The following is an 18,530-nucleotide window of genomic DNA, read 5'->3' on the forward strand; positions in this document are numbered from 1 at the left end:
TCAGTGCCTGACGTGTTATGAAGTCACCTTGTCTTCCAGGTAGAGTGATAACAACCTACACAATAGTTTATATTTCAAAACTTTTGGTTTTGAGCTAGGATTTAAATCTCAGTATGACTATTTTAGGTACGTGGTAAGATGTAGTCCTTTTTTCTTCGTATATTCCTTGGATTCAGCATGAGCATTTGACCTAACTAGATTCAGCCTTCAATAACGAGTGTTTTACGCGTTAATGGAAAAGTTTTCAGTTTTCATGTATTTAGGACACAGCCAAAGATAGAGGTCATGTTAATTAGACTGCTCCAGGGTTACTGTAACTCCATGGTCACTTGACAAGAGGGAAGAGGTCTATTCAAGTGTCTATCTGGCAAGAGGAGAGAGCTTGCATGTGTGATAGTCTCCACACCTGCTCGCCAAGCTTCCCCTTCAGGCACAGAGGCCAATCTGTTGAGAATGACCTGACCTGATGAAGGATCTATTTATATACTAATTCTAGTTCTGGACCAAAACTGCCTGAATGCCAAGCAACCAGCCCAAATATAATCTTCTCAGTAGCATTTACTATCTCAGAATCAAATAGTTATAAATCGGGCATTCATACATTCATAATACTTGCCCAAATTTAGTAATACTTTACCACAAATTCCTTTACTTTGTGTCTTTTTCTTTTCCCTTAATGTAATGACATGAGTTACGAGCAGCACACACTCTAATTTCTGGGACTTTTCAACTATGGGCAATCCTTGATATAGTTTGGAATTAAAAATGAAATTAGAATCGCACACTGCATGTCAAGGTCTTCTTTGCAAGCCAGCCACAACATACGAAGTTATATGTGGATAATGTTCTCCATGTGCTATATCAATAAACATTTTCAGTAAACAAAATTTACAGTATTGGAAATCCCTTTTTTTAAATATAATCTCTTTCATATTTAGGGAATTGGGGAATATATGCCTCAAGATTAATTCACTAGATAGCTGAAGATAGGGTCTTCAAATGAACTAGCACAATCATTGACACAAAGTTGGTGACAAAAAAGACAGATGTGTTATTTATCATGAGCAGGTGCATAATGTAAAAATGGGACATTCCACTCTCTACTCTCCTGTATTCCGCATAAGGCCCAAGCAGTCCCTTCCCTGAGGAACAGAACAAACTCTCCAGGGTTTCCTGGCAGGGTTAAAAAAAAAAATAAATGTGCAGCACTCCAGAGGAAAGCACTTAAGTGTCCATTTTCCTCAGACTTTGAGAAGGTCAAGGAATCACTCAGTTAACTCTGCCTCCCCCAACCACTCTCCTCCACTTCAAAACATGAGTTCTCCCAGTGGTCTTTGTAGACTGGATGAACTCTACATATGTAAACGCAGTCTAAGGATAAATTAATAAATGACATAACATTTACGGCCCTAAACGGATTAATCTTTAGCACATGGAAAGATATCAGGAGTTCATCTTGGAAAAAAAAATCAGATGGAAAAGATTCCGTAAGACAACAACCAAGGAAAATTTTTGGCAGAACTCGGAATTCCCTGGGAATTTTTACTATAAAGCTGATAGTGCAACACAGCCTGCAGCCACAGAAAGCACTGAAAACTTTTACGACTTTGTTTTAAATTTTTCACTCATATCAGTTCATTTCTTTACTCCGAAGGAATAGAAATCAAGCATAGGCTGTTACTCACAGTCAAACAGACTGTTATCTACCTGACTGTACAGAAGATTTTACATCTTTTATAATGAAGGATAAGTTACTTACCCTACTACTACTATTACAAAATCCAATAAATTCCATCCATTTCTAACGTACGCATTGGGGTGTAATAATAATCCATATGCTATAATCTTCAAAAATGTTTCAACTGTAAAAATTATCAGGAAGGCATATTCTACTTTTTCCTGTAAAAGACAAAAAAAGTACAATGAAAGAACAGCTCCTTTACCAGTTAGAATTTGCCCTAAGTAAGTTGTATTGATCAGGCCTAAGGAGATAAATACTTCACAGCAGTTTATTTTACAGGTTTTAATTGCATAGCACTTAATGATAGCTATACTGACAAGGTTTTATAGTTACATAATTGCACAAGATTTTCCAGTTTTCACATTCTGTGAGAGAAAAAGGCTGTTTCTGCAAACATGGAAATATACTGTACCTTTACTTAAGCAAATAGTCCCACAGCCAGGTCAACAGGATTCTTTGGATTCATTAAAACCAGAAAATGCTGTAGAACGGGGTCCTGGAAATATCCTTAAAAGGTATGCAGTGGTATACTTACTTTCACTTTCATTATGTCAGCCTTTATTTAATGAGGACTCACAGAGTTCTACCTAATAAGGGAATTTGAAACAGTATTATCCCATACTAAGGAGATTCAAAAAGTTAAGGTATTTAAGAGGGTGCTAATTTCATTTTACACTGTCTTGCAACTTCTTCATCTTGACGTGGAAGTTTACACTGACTTATTCTTCCCTCCCCATCAGCTGAATTTCTTTAAATCATCCTAATTGCCTGAAAAAAAATTTAAGTTATCACCACCTTGTATCATTGAAGCTACAACTCCAGACTTGTTTCAATGCTTTTTTTTTTTAAACAGCATTAGTTTTTTCATTTTACCAAAATTCTTACTTTAAACAAAACACTTATATATTGAATCTCTTTTCCTAGCTAACTGGATAATATATATTTTTTTGTGGCTTCTTCTTTCTATAGTAATAGCATATTTGATTTCAATAAATTGCAAAAGTCACTGCTATCAAAACAGATCAGTTAACACATTTGTTCTTTTCACCTTCAAAATTCACCTTTTCATCATTTTGTATAACACTTTATTTAGTTATCTGCTGCTATGCAAATATTAGAGCCAAGAATAAAAGACACAAAGAGAATACTTCATTTTTTCAAACTTGTTCAGGAACACATGATGCTGCTCACTTATCACAGAGAGTTATTTGTATGGACTATCACTGCTCAGTAAGGATTACAATCTTCTACTATCATATACTCAAATAGCACAGACATCACACACGAAACTATGTATTTGCTATTTGTTACACAGCTTAGCGCTTTCACATACAATCAAATAATAAACAAACCCCAACTGTTTGCAATTTAATCAAAGATTTTTATATTTTCATGTGCAAAGTCTTTAATTTAGGAGGCTAAATTTCTTTTCCCTTTGAAAAGCCCATTTAGGCTTGGTTATGTATAGGATGTGATATACCCATTTATAAATCTGATACTAGTGACTTAATAAACGTAGAGGCTTATCAGTAAACTACATACTCCTCTCCAAGTCTTCATCTCCAAGAAGCAGCACCCTGAGATTACTAGGAGAGGTAAGGCTTTCTCCTAGTGCAAAGGATTCCTGGATCTCATTCTCTGCTCAGCTCATTCCCATACTCCTACTCTTGCCTTTCTCCTCTGCTTTGAGTACACTTCATAATCACTGTAGAGCTTCAGCTTCACCCAAAGCAGGTTCTCCTCAGCTAGATTATGTTTTGCATGAGATCTTCCTGCTCAGTGAAACTAATGGACATCCTCCTTCTCCCCACTCCTTTCTCCAGATTTTTTCCTAAAACTTATTTCAAAATTGTCCCTTCCACTTAATTTATCACCAATAAACTGGAACAACTACTGGATAACAAGAGTGAAGTGGTCTCACAGAAGAAATGTGAATGGTTTGTGCACCAAAAGCTGTCAGGTTTCTCTGGCTAGAGAGCACCACAGAGGTTACAATAATCTGAATCACCAGCATTCCTGAGAAACATACTGCAAAAACCACTTAAATTCGAGCAAATCCTACCATGTACACATTATGGCTATTTCTGTCTCCCTGCATATAACTAAGTCTGCAGCTTGGATATAGAAAGATAAATAATGTACGACAACATAAGGAAGACAAAAATATTATGGTTGGCATTTGCTATGGGCAAAAAATAAATCAAAATCATAGTAGTAAAAGAAAAGGTGAAACAAAAGAGTTAGGAAGTTTCATATATGCAAAATTTTAACAGCTTCTTTACATAAAGGGAGCATAGGATACAGGACTGGATGGGACTTTCTGGGCCAAGATGACCTCTTGGGTCACTGTGTCCTGTGTTCTGCTATTATGGGTAAATATGTAATTTAATTTCACCCATCAACCTAACAGATTCCATCCTAAAAAGTATCTTTGCCCTTCACTGCTCCCCCTCAAAGAATATTCTAATGCTCTTCTGCTATTTGGACAAGGCACCAGTCCTAGTCCCACTGTAACTTGCTTAATGGTCACATACCTTCACAGTTCATTTTAATGTGACAGTTCAAATCCAACAACTCTACCCTATCACTGAGCATCCATCTTTTAAAATAATATTGGTCTCATTTCTGTTTATTTTATTTCCCTTTTACGGAAGCAGGAATGTTTCTTATTTCCTAAACGTTATTGCCAACGTTCTATTCGAACAATATGGGTTGTAAGACAAGCTCGATTTCTAAACCTAATGGTGAGCTTAAGGTCAGTGTGAGTCACTTAGCAGATGGACCATAAGAAACCTAGGCAGGTAGAACAACAGAAGCCATGTGAATCTCAGTAAGAAACAATGTAAAGTTCTGCACCTCAGGTTAAATAACCTCACATCAATACGGGCTGAGAAAGGACTTGGATGTCAGAGTGGGCACCACGTTAAATATGCGCTCGTTGTAAATCAAATTCCACATTGGGCTGTATTAGGAACAGCGTGGTGAGCAGACAGAGGGGAAATTATTATCCACCTCTACTCAGTGCTGTGAGGCTGCGACACTACTACAGTTTCAGGTCTCTTGTTTCAAAAAGGGTGTTGAGAAAGTGCAGACCCCAGTGAAGGAAAGATCTCCTCTCCAGCAAGGAGGATCTCCTCTCCAGCAAAGAGGAGGTTAACTGAGGGTCTAACAGTAGACTACAACTACTTGAAGGGGGGTTAAAAAGACTATGAAGCCAAACACTAAGCAGCAGCACATGGTAAAACGAAGGGAAACAGCCACAAGCCGCAGGTTTGGAAGCTCACAGGATGTTAAGAAAAACATCTTTATCAGAAGGGTAGTACAGAACAGGAGCATGCAGCTTCGAAGCAGGAAGTTTTGAAGATGCAGCTAGACAAAGGTACAGCTGACCTGATCTAGCGCTGGCAACAGTCCTGCTAGGAGCTGAAGAACTAGGTAACCTCCAAAGGTCTCTCCCAATAACAGTTCTGTAATTCCTGTTATTCCAATAGGATTCTGGTAATTGTTACATATCATTGGGAAAAGTACAGTCAGATTCAGGGCACGTACAACTACTTACACTCACTACACATTCAACACGTTAAAGCCCCTGCATTCTACATAACATTGAACATGAGGAAAGTTTTCCCTCCTTTCTGCAGAAGAATGGAATTGTTTCCTTGCATCTTTGTTCCCTGTTGTGAAGCATACACATGCCTGGTTCCAGAATTTGTCCCTAGAAATGTATATTCATAATGAGTACAAGATTGAATCACGGAAGATGCTATTAACAGAGCCAGTGGCACAAGGGAAAGATGCTTTGTAACAGCAGCCACAGGGCAAACCAAGACCCATGAATTCTTGAAAACCTTGAGAAAAGGAACACAGTTATTTCTATACATCTAAAACCAGAGAGGCCTATCATTTTCCAGTGTTTCATTTTTCCTCCCTTCCTTCCTTTCTTTTACTTTCATGCTCTCACACACTCAACATTTGTTCATTTTTTTTAAAAACACAACCTGTGTCTTCCACAGAGGCCAGATGAATGATTTGACCCAGTAGTTAACAATATTCAAAGTACAGGCTGTGCTTTGTTTTTTTTTCAAATAAGTAGGCAGTCAACAGATGTTCCAACGCAAACTGCAAAGTTAACAACCTGCTCACCCTCAGGAAGGAACTGGCAGTCCCTTCTCACACTTCCATAACTTGCCAGTCACTATGGACATCAATTTTGCCTCTGTAACCGAGATGCATCCGTAGGCCATAAGTCACCTAGCATGTCTGGAGCTTAAGCAACCATTACTCAAGAGTAAATAAAGTTTAATCTATCATATCATTTCCAGTATTATTGGAAGAGTTGTAGAGGTAGAGTTGCTATGTAAAAATAAATCTAAAGCAGAAAGACCTAATTTAAAAATACAGAATGAAGGCTGCAGTTCTAACAGTTTGATGCACACATTTATCTGCTTTCTTTTCTCTATAGCAAACTATCCCTGCACATCTCATGTTGTTCAAATCAGTTGAGATCTTTAAATGAATACTTATTTCATTAAAAATGGAAGTAAGAACACTAAGAAATAAGACAATCAGTCAAAAAAAAGAGAAATATGTAAGACTGCCTGAAAACCAAAATCTATATTAAAAGAAACTAAGATGACAATTTTGGGTCTAAGAAATTTCACAGATTAAATTAGAAATTGCACATAATTTCCAATATCTATTATTGCATTTAGTTCTATATTGCATCACAAAAGTAGCAGAGAAATAAACTGACAGCTGTAAATCTGAGTAAGATATGAAGCACAAAAATACATCTGCATTTCTAAGGATTTAATCCTATGGCTATATAGATTAATAGTAGTTCGTTCTCTAATTTGATACCACGCAGAGCAAGATCATCTCTCTTTACAGGGAGCTGATTCCTGCAAGGCTAACGCTTTTGTTAATGTTGCTTAAAGTCTCAGCACTCTCCTTCTGAATATACGATGCAATAACAGGGCTGATAAGATACATTGCCTTTCTGATAGAGACCAATGAGCTCCACTTTGATATCGATCATGGAGTACAAAACAAAGGCTACCCTTATCCATTGATTTCAGTGACTTCATTATAACTCCATTTTCTCAGAAGAAAAAAGCCTTTACTTTCTTATTTTAAGTAAATCAGCGTAGCAGAAACCCTGTTGCTCAGGAAGAAATCTTTCCCCCCCACACCCTAGCCAGATGGTGTACATTAGTCATCATTTATTATCTTTATATTTTCAAAATCTCTGAAAGAAATATGCAAAGCTACAGTTACATGTTCTAATGCAATGCACCAAAACTCTGCATTTAAGTTGATGTCTCACAAGATAATTATTTCAAAATAAAAAGTCATTAAGTTGCAAAACCTTAATCTATTATGCTATGTAATTAGGTCTTCTCATATTAATTTCTAATCCTCAGGCATCAGAGATCAGAATTATTTAACAGGGGAAACACATTTTTGCACTCAGAGTAACATACATGTATCAGACTAAAAACTGCTGAGCAGACAAAGTGACTCAATTTAAGTGAAGTAACCAAACTGATCAATATTCTGCAGTTTAGACAAAATCAGATACTTTTACATTCTTGATTTGGGGAATAATAATCAATCACGTGCTATTAAATAAGATGTGTGACTGATGCCTTGACAATATACAAAGCCATTTATCTTTTTGACAAACAGCCATTCTTTCAAATTCTGCCACTGGGAAAACACAGCATTTATAAAACAAAAAGGTAACTGAGTTTTGCATTTTGAAATATAATTTAATTTTTCACTTCATATACCTGTATTCCCCTGACAATCATTTGTAAGCTGCACCACGGTAATACTAAAAAAAAGTAAAGCAAAGTATTCCCACATGTGGAAAATGTCACAGCAGTTTCCCAATATAGAAAATGAAACAAATATTAAATCCATATCTCTGGCAAAAAGAAAACAGTGTTAAAGTTTTGTTTCTGCTTTTAAAGCTGATTAAATAATTAACTTTCTAGATTAGACATGGAAATTACTCTCTCTTTATTAGAAGAATTATTTATCACTCAAGAATTCGGTGATAACTATTGGGTTAACTGTGTCTTTAGATACATAATAGCAAACAAGGGAGGGAAGGTTTGAAAAACCATGTCTGAAGGATTTGTGTTCTGATCAATCAAATTATGTTGCATCTTCCTGATCCGCCTGAGGGAATACAACTACTGCTCTTGAGTATGTCAGATGTCTGCATTAGTGTCCATGCAAGTGCAGCTTTGCTTTTTGAAAGAGGAGCTCTGCAGCAACTTTAGTGACGAAATTACCTCTGTTTCTAGTTGAGTAGTAGCATTCCTCCTTAAACAGTAACTGCTGAACAACTCTAGCATATATATCGTGATGAGGTGCCTTTTTGATAAAGAAAAATGTTTTATGAAGGTGTGGACGAAGATCTGAGTAGTTCTTTCCAAATTCAGAAATTCGGAAGGGATTAGTAGAAAAAGTGCTCATGCGGCTAAGCCACTTTCATATATTAACTTATAATATGTATTTATGCATTCAGAAGCCTGTTTTGGGAAACTCTGAGGATACATTTCCTAATCCTTACGATGCTATCTACCGGTCAGAATCCAAGCATGTTCTTGAATTTACAAAAGTAACTACCACAAAAAGTTTAAGAAATTTAGCTTTTTTCTTTTAGAAAGAATTCCTTAACTACTTAGATACACATTAATTTACTTTATATTTGTTAGTAGGTAACATACAGTACTGCACTACAAAAGATAACATTCAAGTCTAGGAAGACTGCATTGCTTATGAGCAGACAACCTGCCAGAGCATTAGAAGTCATAAACTATAAGAATGTCAACAGCCATGATGTTAATGAAAGAAATTTTCAACTACAGGAGAGGGCAGGATAGAACAACAACATGAAGAACAAAAAAATGCATTTATCTGAACTGACAGAGGAATGGTGCGCAATATCCATGGAAACGTTAAAGCATTTTATCCCTGATTGTCTCAGTTAGCAGAAGTTCTTCCTAGTATTTTTCTTCTCCTGTGGTTGATTTTGAACCAAATGGCTTAAGTGTCTATTTAATAAAAAATTTATTCCACAATCATCAAAAATCAAAGATTTTCCACTGATAAAAGACTATGTTATGAAATAATATCTTGCAGTAAGTTCCAGACACGCATACTTTAATTTGGCTGCAGAAATTGGTATTTCCCTGCAGCAATAAAATTCAGGGAGATACTAATTTTGTGTGCTCAGTAAGTATTTGGATAACTACGAAATGGAAGACCTCTATAATTCTTTCAACTTGAACAGGAGGCTCAACGAACATGAGAACATTTCTGTTACGTATCTGAGAGTCAGATTGCTCAGGCTGTTCCATAATGAAGAAAATGTAGATCTATAGAGGAAATACAGTTGCAAGGAGAAATGCACTCTTCTGCCATGAGAGTGTTCAATGGAAGCCCTTTGCTCCCTAAAGTAAAAGGATAGTAGACTGGATATATATTGCAAACAGAGCACAAGGAGAAGAAATATTAAGAGGTGAAACAGCTCCCTATAAATATAAAGGAGTTCCAAGAAAAAAAAAAAATAGCACAGCTAAAAAAAATCAATTTGTACCCAGTCCAAGATCAACATCAGTGATATACCTGTGTTGATTTCAGCTGTGCTCAGACACAACGCAGGTCCACTCTTCTGGAAATTAATTTAAAAATGAAACGACATTTAGCTTGGTTCTAGTAATAGCACCATCATGAAGCCTTACTCATTTCTTCATTCTAACCATGACAGACAAACATTCAACAAAAGTAACAATAAATGTACTAATTTTGAAAGAAATAAACACATGGAATATTACTGATAGTCATTGCTAAAGGTATCAGGAAAACTTGCCATGGTAAAAACAAAACTGAAATAACTGAATAAGTTGAAAAAATATTTTTGTTCACTTCCTGCGATCCACAGATCAAAAATCTTCAACTTCTGATAGAAAGGAAAATACGAGTCTGTCTGCCCTGAAGCCAAATTTCTTTCTTCTCTACAGATGAATCAGTTTTCCTTCTGTCTTGCGGAATGTTACTAACATTAGTCAGTGCCCCTCCAGTACAATTACAGCTTCAGATTCTGCAAACGACCATGCATGTTGTTTTTAACCGCATAGCCAGCCATAATATTAAAGGCAGTAAGCAGCACTCAAAAATCTCAAACTCTTCCAAGTACATCCTTGTAATTTCAAAGTTGTAACACAAAATAATTTTCTTCCTTTCATTCCCATACCATTTGGCAGCCCAGGAGATGTTTTAGGTTTTGAATTTCTTGTTTCGTCTTCCACTTCTCCACACGGAACACTGCTTATCAGGAGGATTATTTTGTTATTCTTATTATTCCCATCTGAACTGCTCCTAAGCCTTTTTTTCCTTTATTCCCCTATATGGGATACCAGTTTTGATTTCCAGAGAACTCATTCTCCACAACAACAGTGTCATAAGTGCTTTCTCACTGTTTCAAGTTCACTTCCATTAACACTATCAAACAGTTTGAGTATACCAACACGTGCTTTTTCTCCACCTATAAAACTGCTCTCCAGCTGATGTAAAATGTCACAGTCCCCGTGAGTTTCTCCCACGTATTCAGTGAGATAATCCCCAAAATATATTTACAAATTGTGTTCTTGAAAGCAATTACATGGAACAAGAGTTGTTACTTCCCTTTTGGAAAAAAATCAGGCTTTATTTCTCTAAAGAATTGGAGTCTCTACTACTTTCAAGTAGGCAAGAAAAAAATATTTTGATAAGATACAAGTTGCTGAGAGACCAAGAGCCAAAACCAAAATTAAGCTTTTTCTCCTTCAGTTATATGCACAGCATTTCAAAAACATGCACTTGCTGAAGATGTTCGTGTGTAGTCAGCCCGGTATTTTTCCGGTGTTCATGTACTTCAATACTTATAAAAATGAAACAGCAATCATGATGAATTCCCCAAAAGGTAGGCTAATTTAATCTCATGTGCGTCCTACGTAAATGTGCTCATGAAGGTGTACATGCTTTTACACATACACCACATGAATTGATGATTCTACTTATGACCCGCAGCCTACCTTGCCCACATGGACAGCTCCTCTAGATTTTCATATTCTGTTGAGAAGAAAGGAAGAGTTTTCACACACCCTTAGTACATTTAAGTGAGGACTTAAATGCACCAACAGCAGAAAAGAAATAAAATTGGGTTAGCTGTGAAGCTTCTCTTTGGTTTGATGGCATCAAACTTCATCATTTGTTAAAAACACATAAAGAAAATTACTAAATTAATAGCACACATCACCTCCGGACACAGGAGAAAACACATTGTATCAACCTAAGGTGTTATCTGTTAACCCATCCCACTTTGTCAATGCAGGTAGGATATAAGGATTGATCCACAAACTCCTTTTTGATTTGACCTATTCTAAATCATTTATGTTATCCCTCTGGTACCAAACTTACTGCTTACAACAATAGAGATACTCAGATTAGCCCCTAAATCTTCTCTGTTGCACAAACAAGAAAAAAAAGTGAAAAAAGATCTTCATCACTTTTGCAGACAGAATCTGATTGCCCAGAATAGCTGAACTGAAAGAGCTATTAGACTCCCGCTGTTTCAGTGGTTTGAAGAAAGCTCTAAAAATTTTATGATTCTATTTTAAGTTTTAATAAATATAACAACTAAAATACAAATCTTTGTACCCTAATGGCTTACAGTCACTGACATATGGAAATGAGCTTATACTGCATATTGGTTTTTAAAATAGCTATTGAAACTTTTACAAATACTTTCACAATCCACTACTACAACACTGAATGGCCAGATGGCCAGTGAAAGTATTGGAAAAACTGAGGTTTGAAAATTAGCCCTTAACATCGGATGAAGGCTAAAAGGAATTCACCCTACACAGCCTTAATTCAGAATCACTTTGGAATAAGCAACCAGCATTTTCTGTTCTCTTTTGCTAACCGGCAATTTTACATTGCAAGTTTTCTAGTGCAATTCCACAACACCAATCCCTTGAACTTGAAAACAGAGTCTTCATCTTTGCCCACCAATACTCAGCAAAGTCCTCAAAGAGAAACAAAATGCTTTAATTAAAGCTATTTCTTTTGCTTAGTGCTATTTCCAACTTATGATTTGCCAAAGGCGTTGTTTTACTCATGTTTCGATGGAATACTTAGCACAGCGTGAAATAGATGGCATCTCCTCTGTAGCAAAAGTGAAAGGTTGACTTCTGCCCTGGGCAACTTTTATTTTCTATGAAAGCTTAGAGGTAGAAACTGAAGCATGATAATTGAACCTTGAAGGAAAAAGTAGTGACATTATAACAACTGCTTCTGTCAAGTAATAAATATCCTGTGTTGCAATATATTTAATTTGTAAGAATTAACTGATAGCGTTAATCAACATTAAAGGGAATTACACCATACCAAATGGGACATGCTGATAGCTAGTAAAACCCACTTATCATAGTTCCAAGGAAAGGCGTAGATTGCTGAGGAAAAAAAATGAATAATTAATGTAATAATTATTTTTTTAAATTTCAGCATTTACATTTATTACACATGGCATATTAAAAAGGTGGGTTTTGTATTCGCCAGTGCTCAAGGTATAAACGTGAAAGTGCCAGTGAGAAAACAAATGATGTAATAGAAGCGTGTAAGACCTGAGGCAATAATATGTTGTGGTCAGAATCCAACGGTTTTGCTCAAGTGATGTACACATTTGCACTCAAAAAGTTTTGCTTTTTCCTTTGGTTAAAGCTATCAAAGCAGCAGCCTCCTAGTGAGGTGTGTCAGAACTAATGTAGCTGAATGTAGCTCACTGTAATTGAAAGTAATTCATGCTGTCACATTTACTGTAATGAGAGGTCACATCTCGAGGGCCATAAATGTTGTTCACATTAATCGTAACTGACACCTTCCTCCTCCTTCAGGGGAATTTAGCCATGTTACATGGCTTAGTTCACATCCTTTCTCAGCATCTGAACTTCTTTATGTTCAGAGGTTTTTGTTGTTTGTTTCGGGTTTGGTTGTGGGAGTTTTAGAAAAAAAAAGGAAAAAATACCAGCAATAAATTCTGCCTTATATGTTATAATAAAGTCATCTCACGGAAAAGTATGTAAAAATAATATAATAATATGTAATAATATAATAATAATAACCACAATTACACAGATCTCCAATAATCTCACAGATTACTAAATATTATGACACAAAATCTGACCAAGTGATCTGCATGCATTAGTTTTTTACTAGTATTTAAATATATGATTAATTAGGAATCATAAGGTCATATAGTAAACAAGAGAATGTTAAAATCTGTACTGATCATGCCAGAGAATGAACCTCTAGTGTCAACATGATCATGTATTTCAAACCTGATACTAAAACTATGATACCATTTCCTTTTTATATATTAACTAGTAATTTGGTTTAAAAGCATATAAGACTGAACCTTTTTTTTCCCTACTTGACAGAGCTACACACTTAAGAAAGCTCTTCAAAGCACTGAATACATGTGTACTCCAAGTATAATTAATACAGTTTACAGAAAATGACAAGCTTTTAATCTGCATCCTTAGTTTACCTTGGAAATACAGTTAAAAAGATAAAAACGTCAAATAGCACGCAAAAACACAGTGGAAAGAGTATGATGTGCTTGTTGACCAGAAAATAATCTTAATTTCTTAGTTTTATTTTTGTTGGGTTGACCAAGATTCTGGCTTTTCCCTTGCAAAGTTAAACACCCAAGCTACAATTAACAAGTCATATCTTAGCTCAGATTTTAAAGCTTAGGGTTTTTTCTCACAGGTATTTATGGGCATGCAAAATAAAAATTTTCATTTATTCATAGCAACAAATTATAGTATTTATGATACAAAGGTTCACCAATGGCTCTCAGAATTGAGTATGAAACCATCAAAGACAAGAACAGGAGCACAAAGACAGTTTGATCCTATAACAGATTAGAATAATTTGTTATTTTCTCCTCCAGGATAAATCAGGAGTAATGCCATTGAAATCAGATAAGTTCTATGAGTATATGCATACTAATATACAAATATATCAACACTGAAAGACTTCAGAATTGCTATCACAGAAAACAACTCTTCAGGCATAAATAGAAGTTATTCTTTTAAAGACCTATTTTTCTGTTATCTGACAATGTCATTTAGTTTCGGTGAGGCAGAAAGCAATTGTGTAATTTCCTACAGTAGTATTTGGTGAAGAGCTACATAAAACATTCCCATGATCCCTGCAGCAAAAGTGTGCTGAAAGACCTAGTTCTACTCTTCAACAGAAAAGAAACACCAAAAAAAAGCATGATTTCACTGAAATAAAAAGGCCATATTATGCTTATCCCTCTTACTTACGATTAACCTTAACTATTGTTACATTTTTAATATCACCACTCAACACTTTTCAGAAATAAATCTAAGTTTTTCTTCAAAACAGGTATGTACTTCATGTTTTAACATTTCTGCACTATTACATATTTGTCCTGTGCTAGTGTCTACAACACTCTCAATGTTTCTTATTTTACCAAATATATGATCAAGAATGAAAATATGACTTACATTTAAAATAGTTCTCCATCTTTAGTCTTATCTGCATTATAATTCCATCAGTTTCTTTCTCTGTATGAGATGTTTCAGCACTTCTGCCCAAATACCTTATTTATTCCCAATTTCACAGGGTGTCATTAATCTATATATTTCCAATATATCATCACTTAGGAAAGGAGCTCAAAAATCAATGAAACCATATTCCAATAAATCATCATTGCCATTAATCCTTCATCATTACAAAAAGTATAAATAATTGAATACCTACCAGGCTTTCTAACCAAGGAAGTCACTTTTGCTTTACAAATACTATCTTTCGTGTTCTACAAGGAATAAGCCAGAAAGTAAAAATACATTTAGATAATAAAACATGCACTACTATTAAATCCTAAGAGACTACAGCTATTTGAAGCAGGTGAGTTACTTGCTTAGGACTCTCAAGGTACTTCAATAACCCATCAATCACCAATTTCAAAGTTTTTGGTGAGACGAAGCAGCAGCACCAATTAACTGTTTTGAGTAAACTCCAGGTGTTTTATGGTTTTACAGATAGTCTAAAGCTTATTTTTGTACCATAATTTCACCAAAAATATACAGTCTAGCACTTTATTAAGTTTGAGGTAGATCAAGAGACATTTTATTATTATGTCAGTAAATTCAGATTTCCGTCTTTTTCCTATTTTATTTCTTGATTCTTTGCTGCACTCTTCCAGCAGAATTGATAGCATGTAGACAACATGTGCCATTCATGGGCCCAATCCTGCAAAAGTGAATGTCCTGTTCACTCCTACTGGAAGCCTGTTCCCATATCTCACCCCTCTGGTGTTTAGAAAGCTCTTCTAATCTCTAACGTAACTTTACTCACAGCTAGTTGATACCAAATTGCTCTTGTGCCAACACTACCCTTTTTAGCTTAAGCAGCTTTTCTCTCCCCCTCATGTTCCCTCAAGGAGATTCTCTCTCATTCTTCAATTTTCCTAGCTGAAAGATGTCATGCTGTCACAGTTCCCTCTTACAAAATAAGTTTTCTTTACACAGTCATCCTATTACCCTTTTCTCTGCACCTATTTATTTGAATTGACCCAAAAGAGGATGATTAATTTACCCTCTGTCAGAAAGCAATTTCCACAGTGTGACAAAGTATGCACATAAATCTGTTATGTAACTTAAAAATATGTATTTCTTATATGCCTCTCTTTCAGTGAATCTCTCCAAACTGCCTACCTCCAAATCCTCACTTTAGGGTCAAAATCGTCACTACTTGAACTCCACCAAAGAACCAACACTAGTTTTTCCAATCACATTTGATCAACATTTCCTATGCCAATTTTTGAAGCGCCCCATTTCAGTCGGGCACCTTAACCATTTGTCCCTCTGTAGAAACACATAGAGCTTCCTGACCTTTCACATATGGGGAGTCCCATCTGTGAGGATCCTTAAAACGTACGTGAATTTTCTTAGAAGAGAAAAGGATTCTGGTTTGTTTGCGTAAAGTTGTCTTTTCCCATGTTACATAAGCCTTGATGATGTCTGTGCTGTGCTGTATTTATCATGTCTAGAGTTAAACAATATTCTCTTTTAAGTCGAAAGGAGCAGGACTTAATCCAGAACTTGGAAGGTATCCAGATTTTCTTCGGATGAAAGATGTTGGACAAATGCAAAGCCTTTTTACTATTGTTACAAAAGATGGTTAGATTAGGTCTTCAGGCTATGTACTTGTCATCTAGATTCTGTAACAGCAATAAGCAATGAGAAGAGCAGAGAGAAGTTAGCCAGGCAATCAGCCCTTGAGATTACTGAAAAATCCCACATTTCTGTAAAAAATAGCTCATATTAAAAGGAAGAACAATTCTTCTACGTTGACTTGCAGTCTTCCAAGAGTATGATTATCAGGGACTATGCTATGCAGCTGTTTATTTTCATATGTTTTCTGTAACATATAGAAATTATCTGACACAGATCATTTAGAATGTCATTTGTTCCTCGTCTATCTCTTGAATGAGTGTACCCTTTCACATTAACTTGCTTTCCCAAAAGATAACAAAAATACTACAGACAGTACCATTCTGATACTGCTTAGCTGAGCTGAAGATAATTTGAAAGTTAGACTATAGATTATAGCAACTATTATCCCATCTAACAACCAAGAATACTGTAGTATTAACGATGTTTTATGTCTCAGTTAAGTTTTGATTCATTATATAAGAAAGGGCAGTACAGACGTGTCATGAAGTAAGGTTACATTACAGAGCATATTTTAGTTTCTGTAGAATTATGTGTTGAGACGTCATCCATTCTCCCCTCTGGAAAATGATAAAACATCTCATGAAAAGGCCAAGATAACTTAGTTCAGCTGCTGGGTGATCCAGGGTGTTTTCCAGATCAAAACCCCCAGCTACTGGCCATGTAGAACACTGGTTCCTTGGAGGACCTGAGATGCTACAAGTCAAGTAAAGTCTGAAGTCAGGCAGCAAAATATTATTACAGTGATGGGACAATTAAATTCATTTGATATGCTGAAGACAGAAAACAAGACAGAAACGGATATCAAGCTCCTTTACCTCCCTAGTTTCCCTTTACCTCCAAGTTTCACCGAGTTCCACAAAAACTCAGTACGAAACAGGCTTGTAAAAAAAGAAAAAATACACCATATTTACCTATATTTATTGCATTCTCCTGCATTTCTCACATTACTATGCTTGCTCTAAGCTAGAGAAAAATACTTTGTGTTCACCTTGTGTGTCATTACTTTGTCTATCACAACATATACTTCACTTTTAAACTGCTGCTAAGCTTTGATCATATTTGTTCAATTAGTTTAACTGAGTCAAAAGTAATTAACACATATATTGTAAACTTGATTGCATCAAGGATAGATCCATGGAGATGTATCTATGTTATTAATATATATATTTTTACGTACAGCACTAACAGCAAAATGACCCTACATAAATAGGTAGACTGGCATCAGCTGAATCTGGCTGAGTACTAATAGCCTTAAAGTTGTAGCAGCAAGACATCAGCACAGGTTAGTAACCTGCAGTGTGTGGGGTGAAGTCACCGACACCGCAGCTCTACTGATCTTCATGCCCAAGCTGGCTGGCTTTCAATCTACCCTACGTATTCTGTAACTAAACCCTCTAACCACAGCGCACACCAGCTCGACGCAGCAGTTTCATGGCACCATAAAATGTGGTATTGGCTAACAAATAAAGTAGCCTGATAAATCACAGCCTTCTGACTGTCTAGGATGTCTATTCCAGCACCTTGGAATCATATGTAGAAATACACCCTCTCCATCTACCATTAGCATACATGGCAGTGATGAAACCAGTCACTGCAATTGGGGACCGGTAAGCCACCCAACATCACCCTGCTGGAGTTGAGACAGCTATAAATATACAGCCTGCATATTACAGACTATATATATACATACAGAGATTATGGTCTATATTGTAATATAGTCTGCATGTATGTAATGCACAAACTCCTGGTACAGCAGAGAACAGAAAGCGTAACACTTTTTAGATGTCGTCACTGGTAACGACTCCTTGTAGTAGCATGTTCTGAGAAGCAGGGAGAAGGTGAGATTTCGAACCAATTCCCTTTATTTGGGCTTATTCCCAAATGCACCTAAAGGACAGTACAAGGACAGAAAAGTATCCTCCTACCCTTCAAAAATAAAGAAACTAGGTCAGTATGACCTGGTCATATTTCCTGACATTTTAATGCTGGCCAGCTATTGCAGACTGCAAGGGAGACAATTAAAATATGTATCCATCAGAAGCTTTTCCATATGTTTGCTATACCGTCACATATAGAACCAGAGAAAGAAAGCAGAGGTAAGAAACTGAAAGTATAAACACAGAGCTTTTATTTATTTATATCTAAATTATCCCCGCCCCAATCCCAATTTAGAAAATTTCTCCTTGCCACATCAATATAATGCGTATGAATGTTTCTTTAAAAAAAAATTGTAATTTCTTAATTTTTGCTTCCTACTGTATCGAATATCTTTGCTATTTAAAAGCAAAAGGCAAAAATACAAGCTTTTTTTCCCCTCCTCATGTGACATGGCAGCTTCCATATGCTGTTAATATTAAAACTACATCACTGACACTCTTTTCATAAAGATTTGCAAGAAGTTTTGTTTTTCAGCAGGAAAATGAGATTAGGGCAAAAAAGTCTGAAACCCCTGTGTGTTT

At 36.0% G+C, this 18,530-nt stretch overlaps 1 protein-coding gene across 1 annotated transcript in view; it reads right to left on the reverse strand.

Annotated features, from left to right (window-relative positions):
• Positions 1-18,530, reverse strand: part of CACNA1D (calcium voltage-gated channel subunit alpha1 D) — a 184,124-nt gene that overhangs the window by 119,503 nt on the left and 46,091 nt on the right. Inside the window, 1 exon segment of the mRNA XM_086619049.1 lies at positions 1,760-1,899. Coding sequence (XP_086475175.1) covers positions 1,760-1,899 — 140 coding nt within the window.

The sequence above is a fragment of the Tauraco erythrolophus genome, chromosome 12 (assembly GCF_009769465.1).
Source record: "Tauraco erythrolophus isolate bTauEry1 chromosome 12, bTauEry1.pri, whole genome shotgun sequence".
Lineage (NCBI taxonomy): Eukaryota > Metazoa > Chordata > Aves > Musophagiformes > Musophagidae > Tauraco > Tauraco erythrolophus.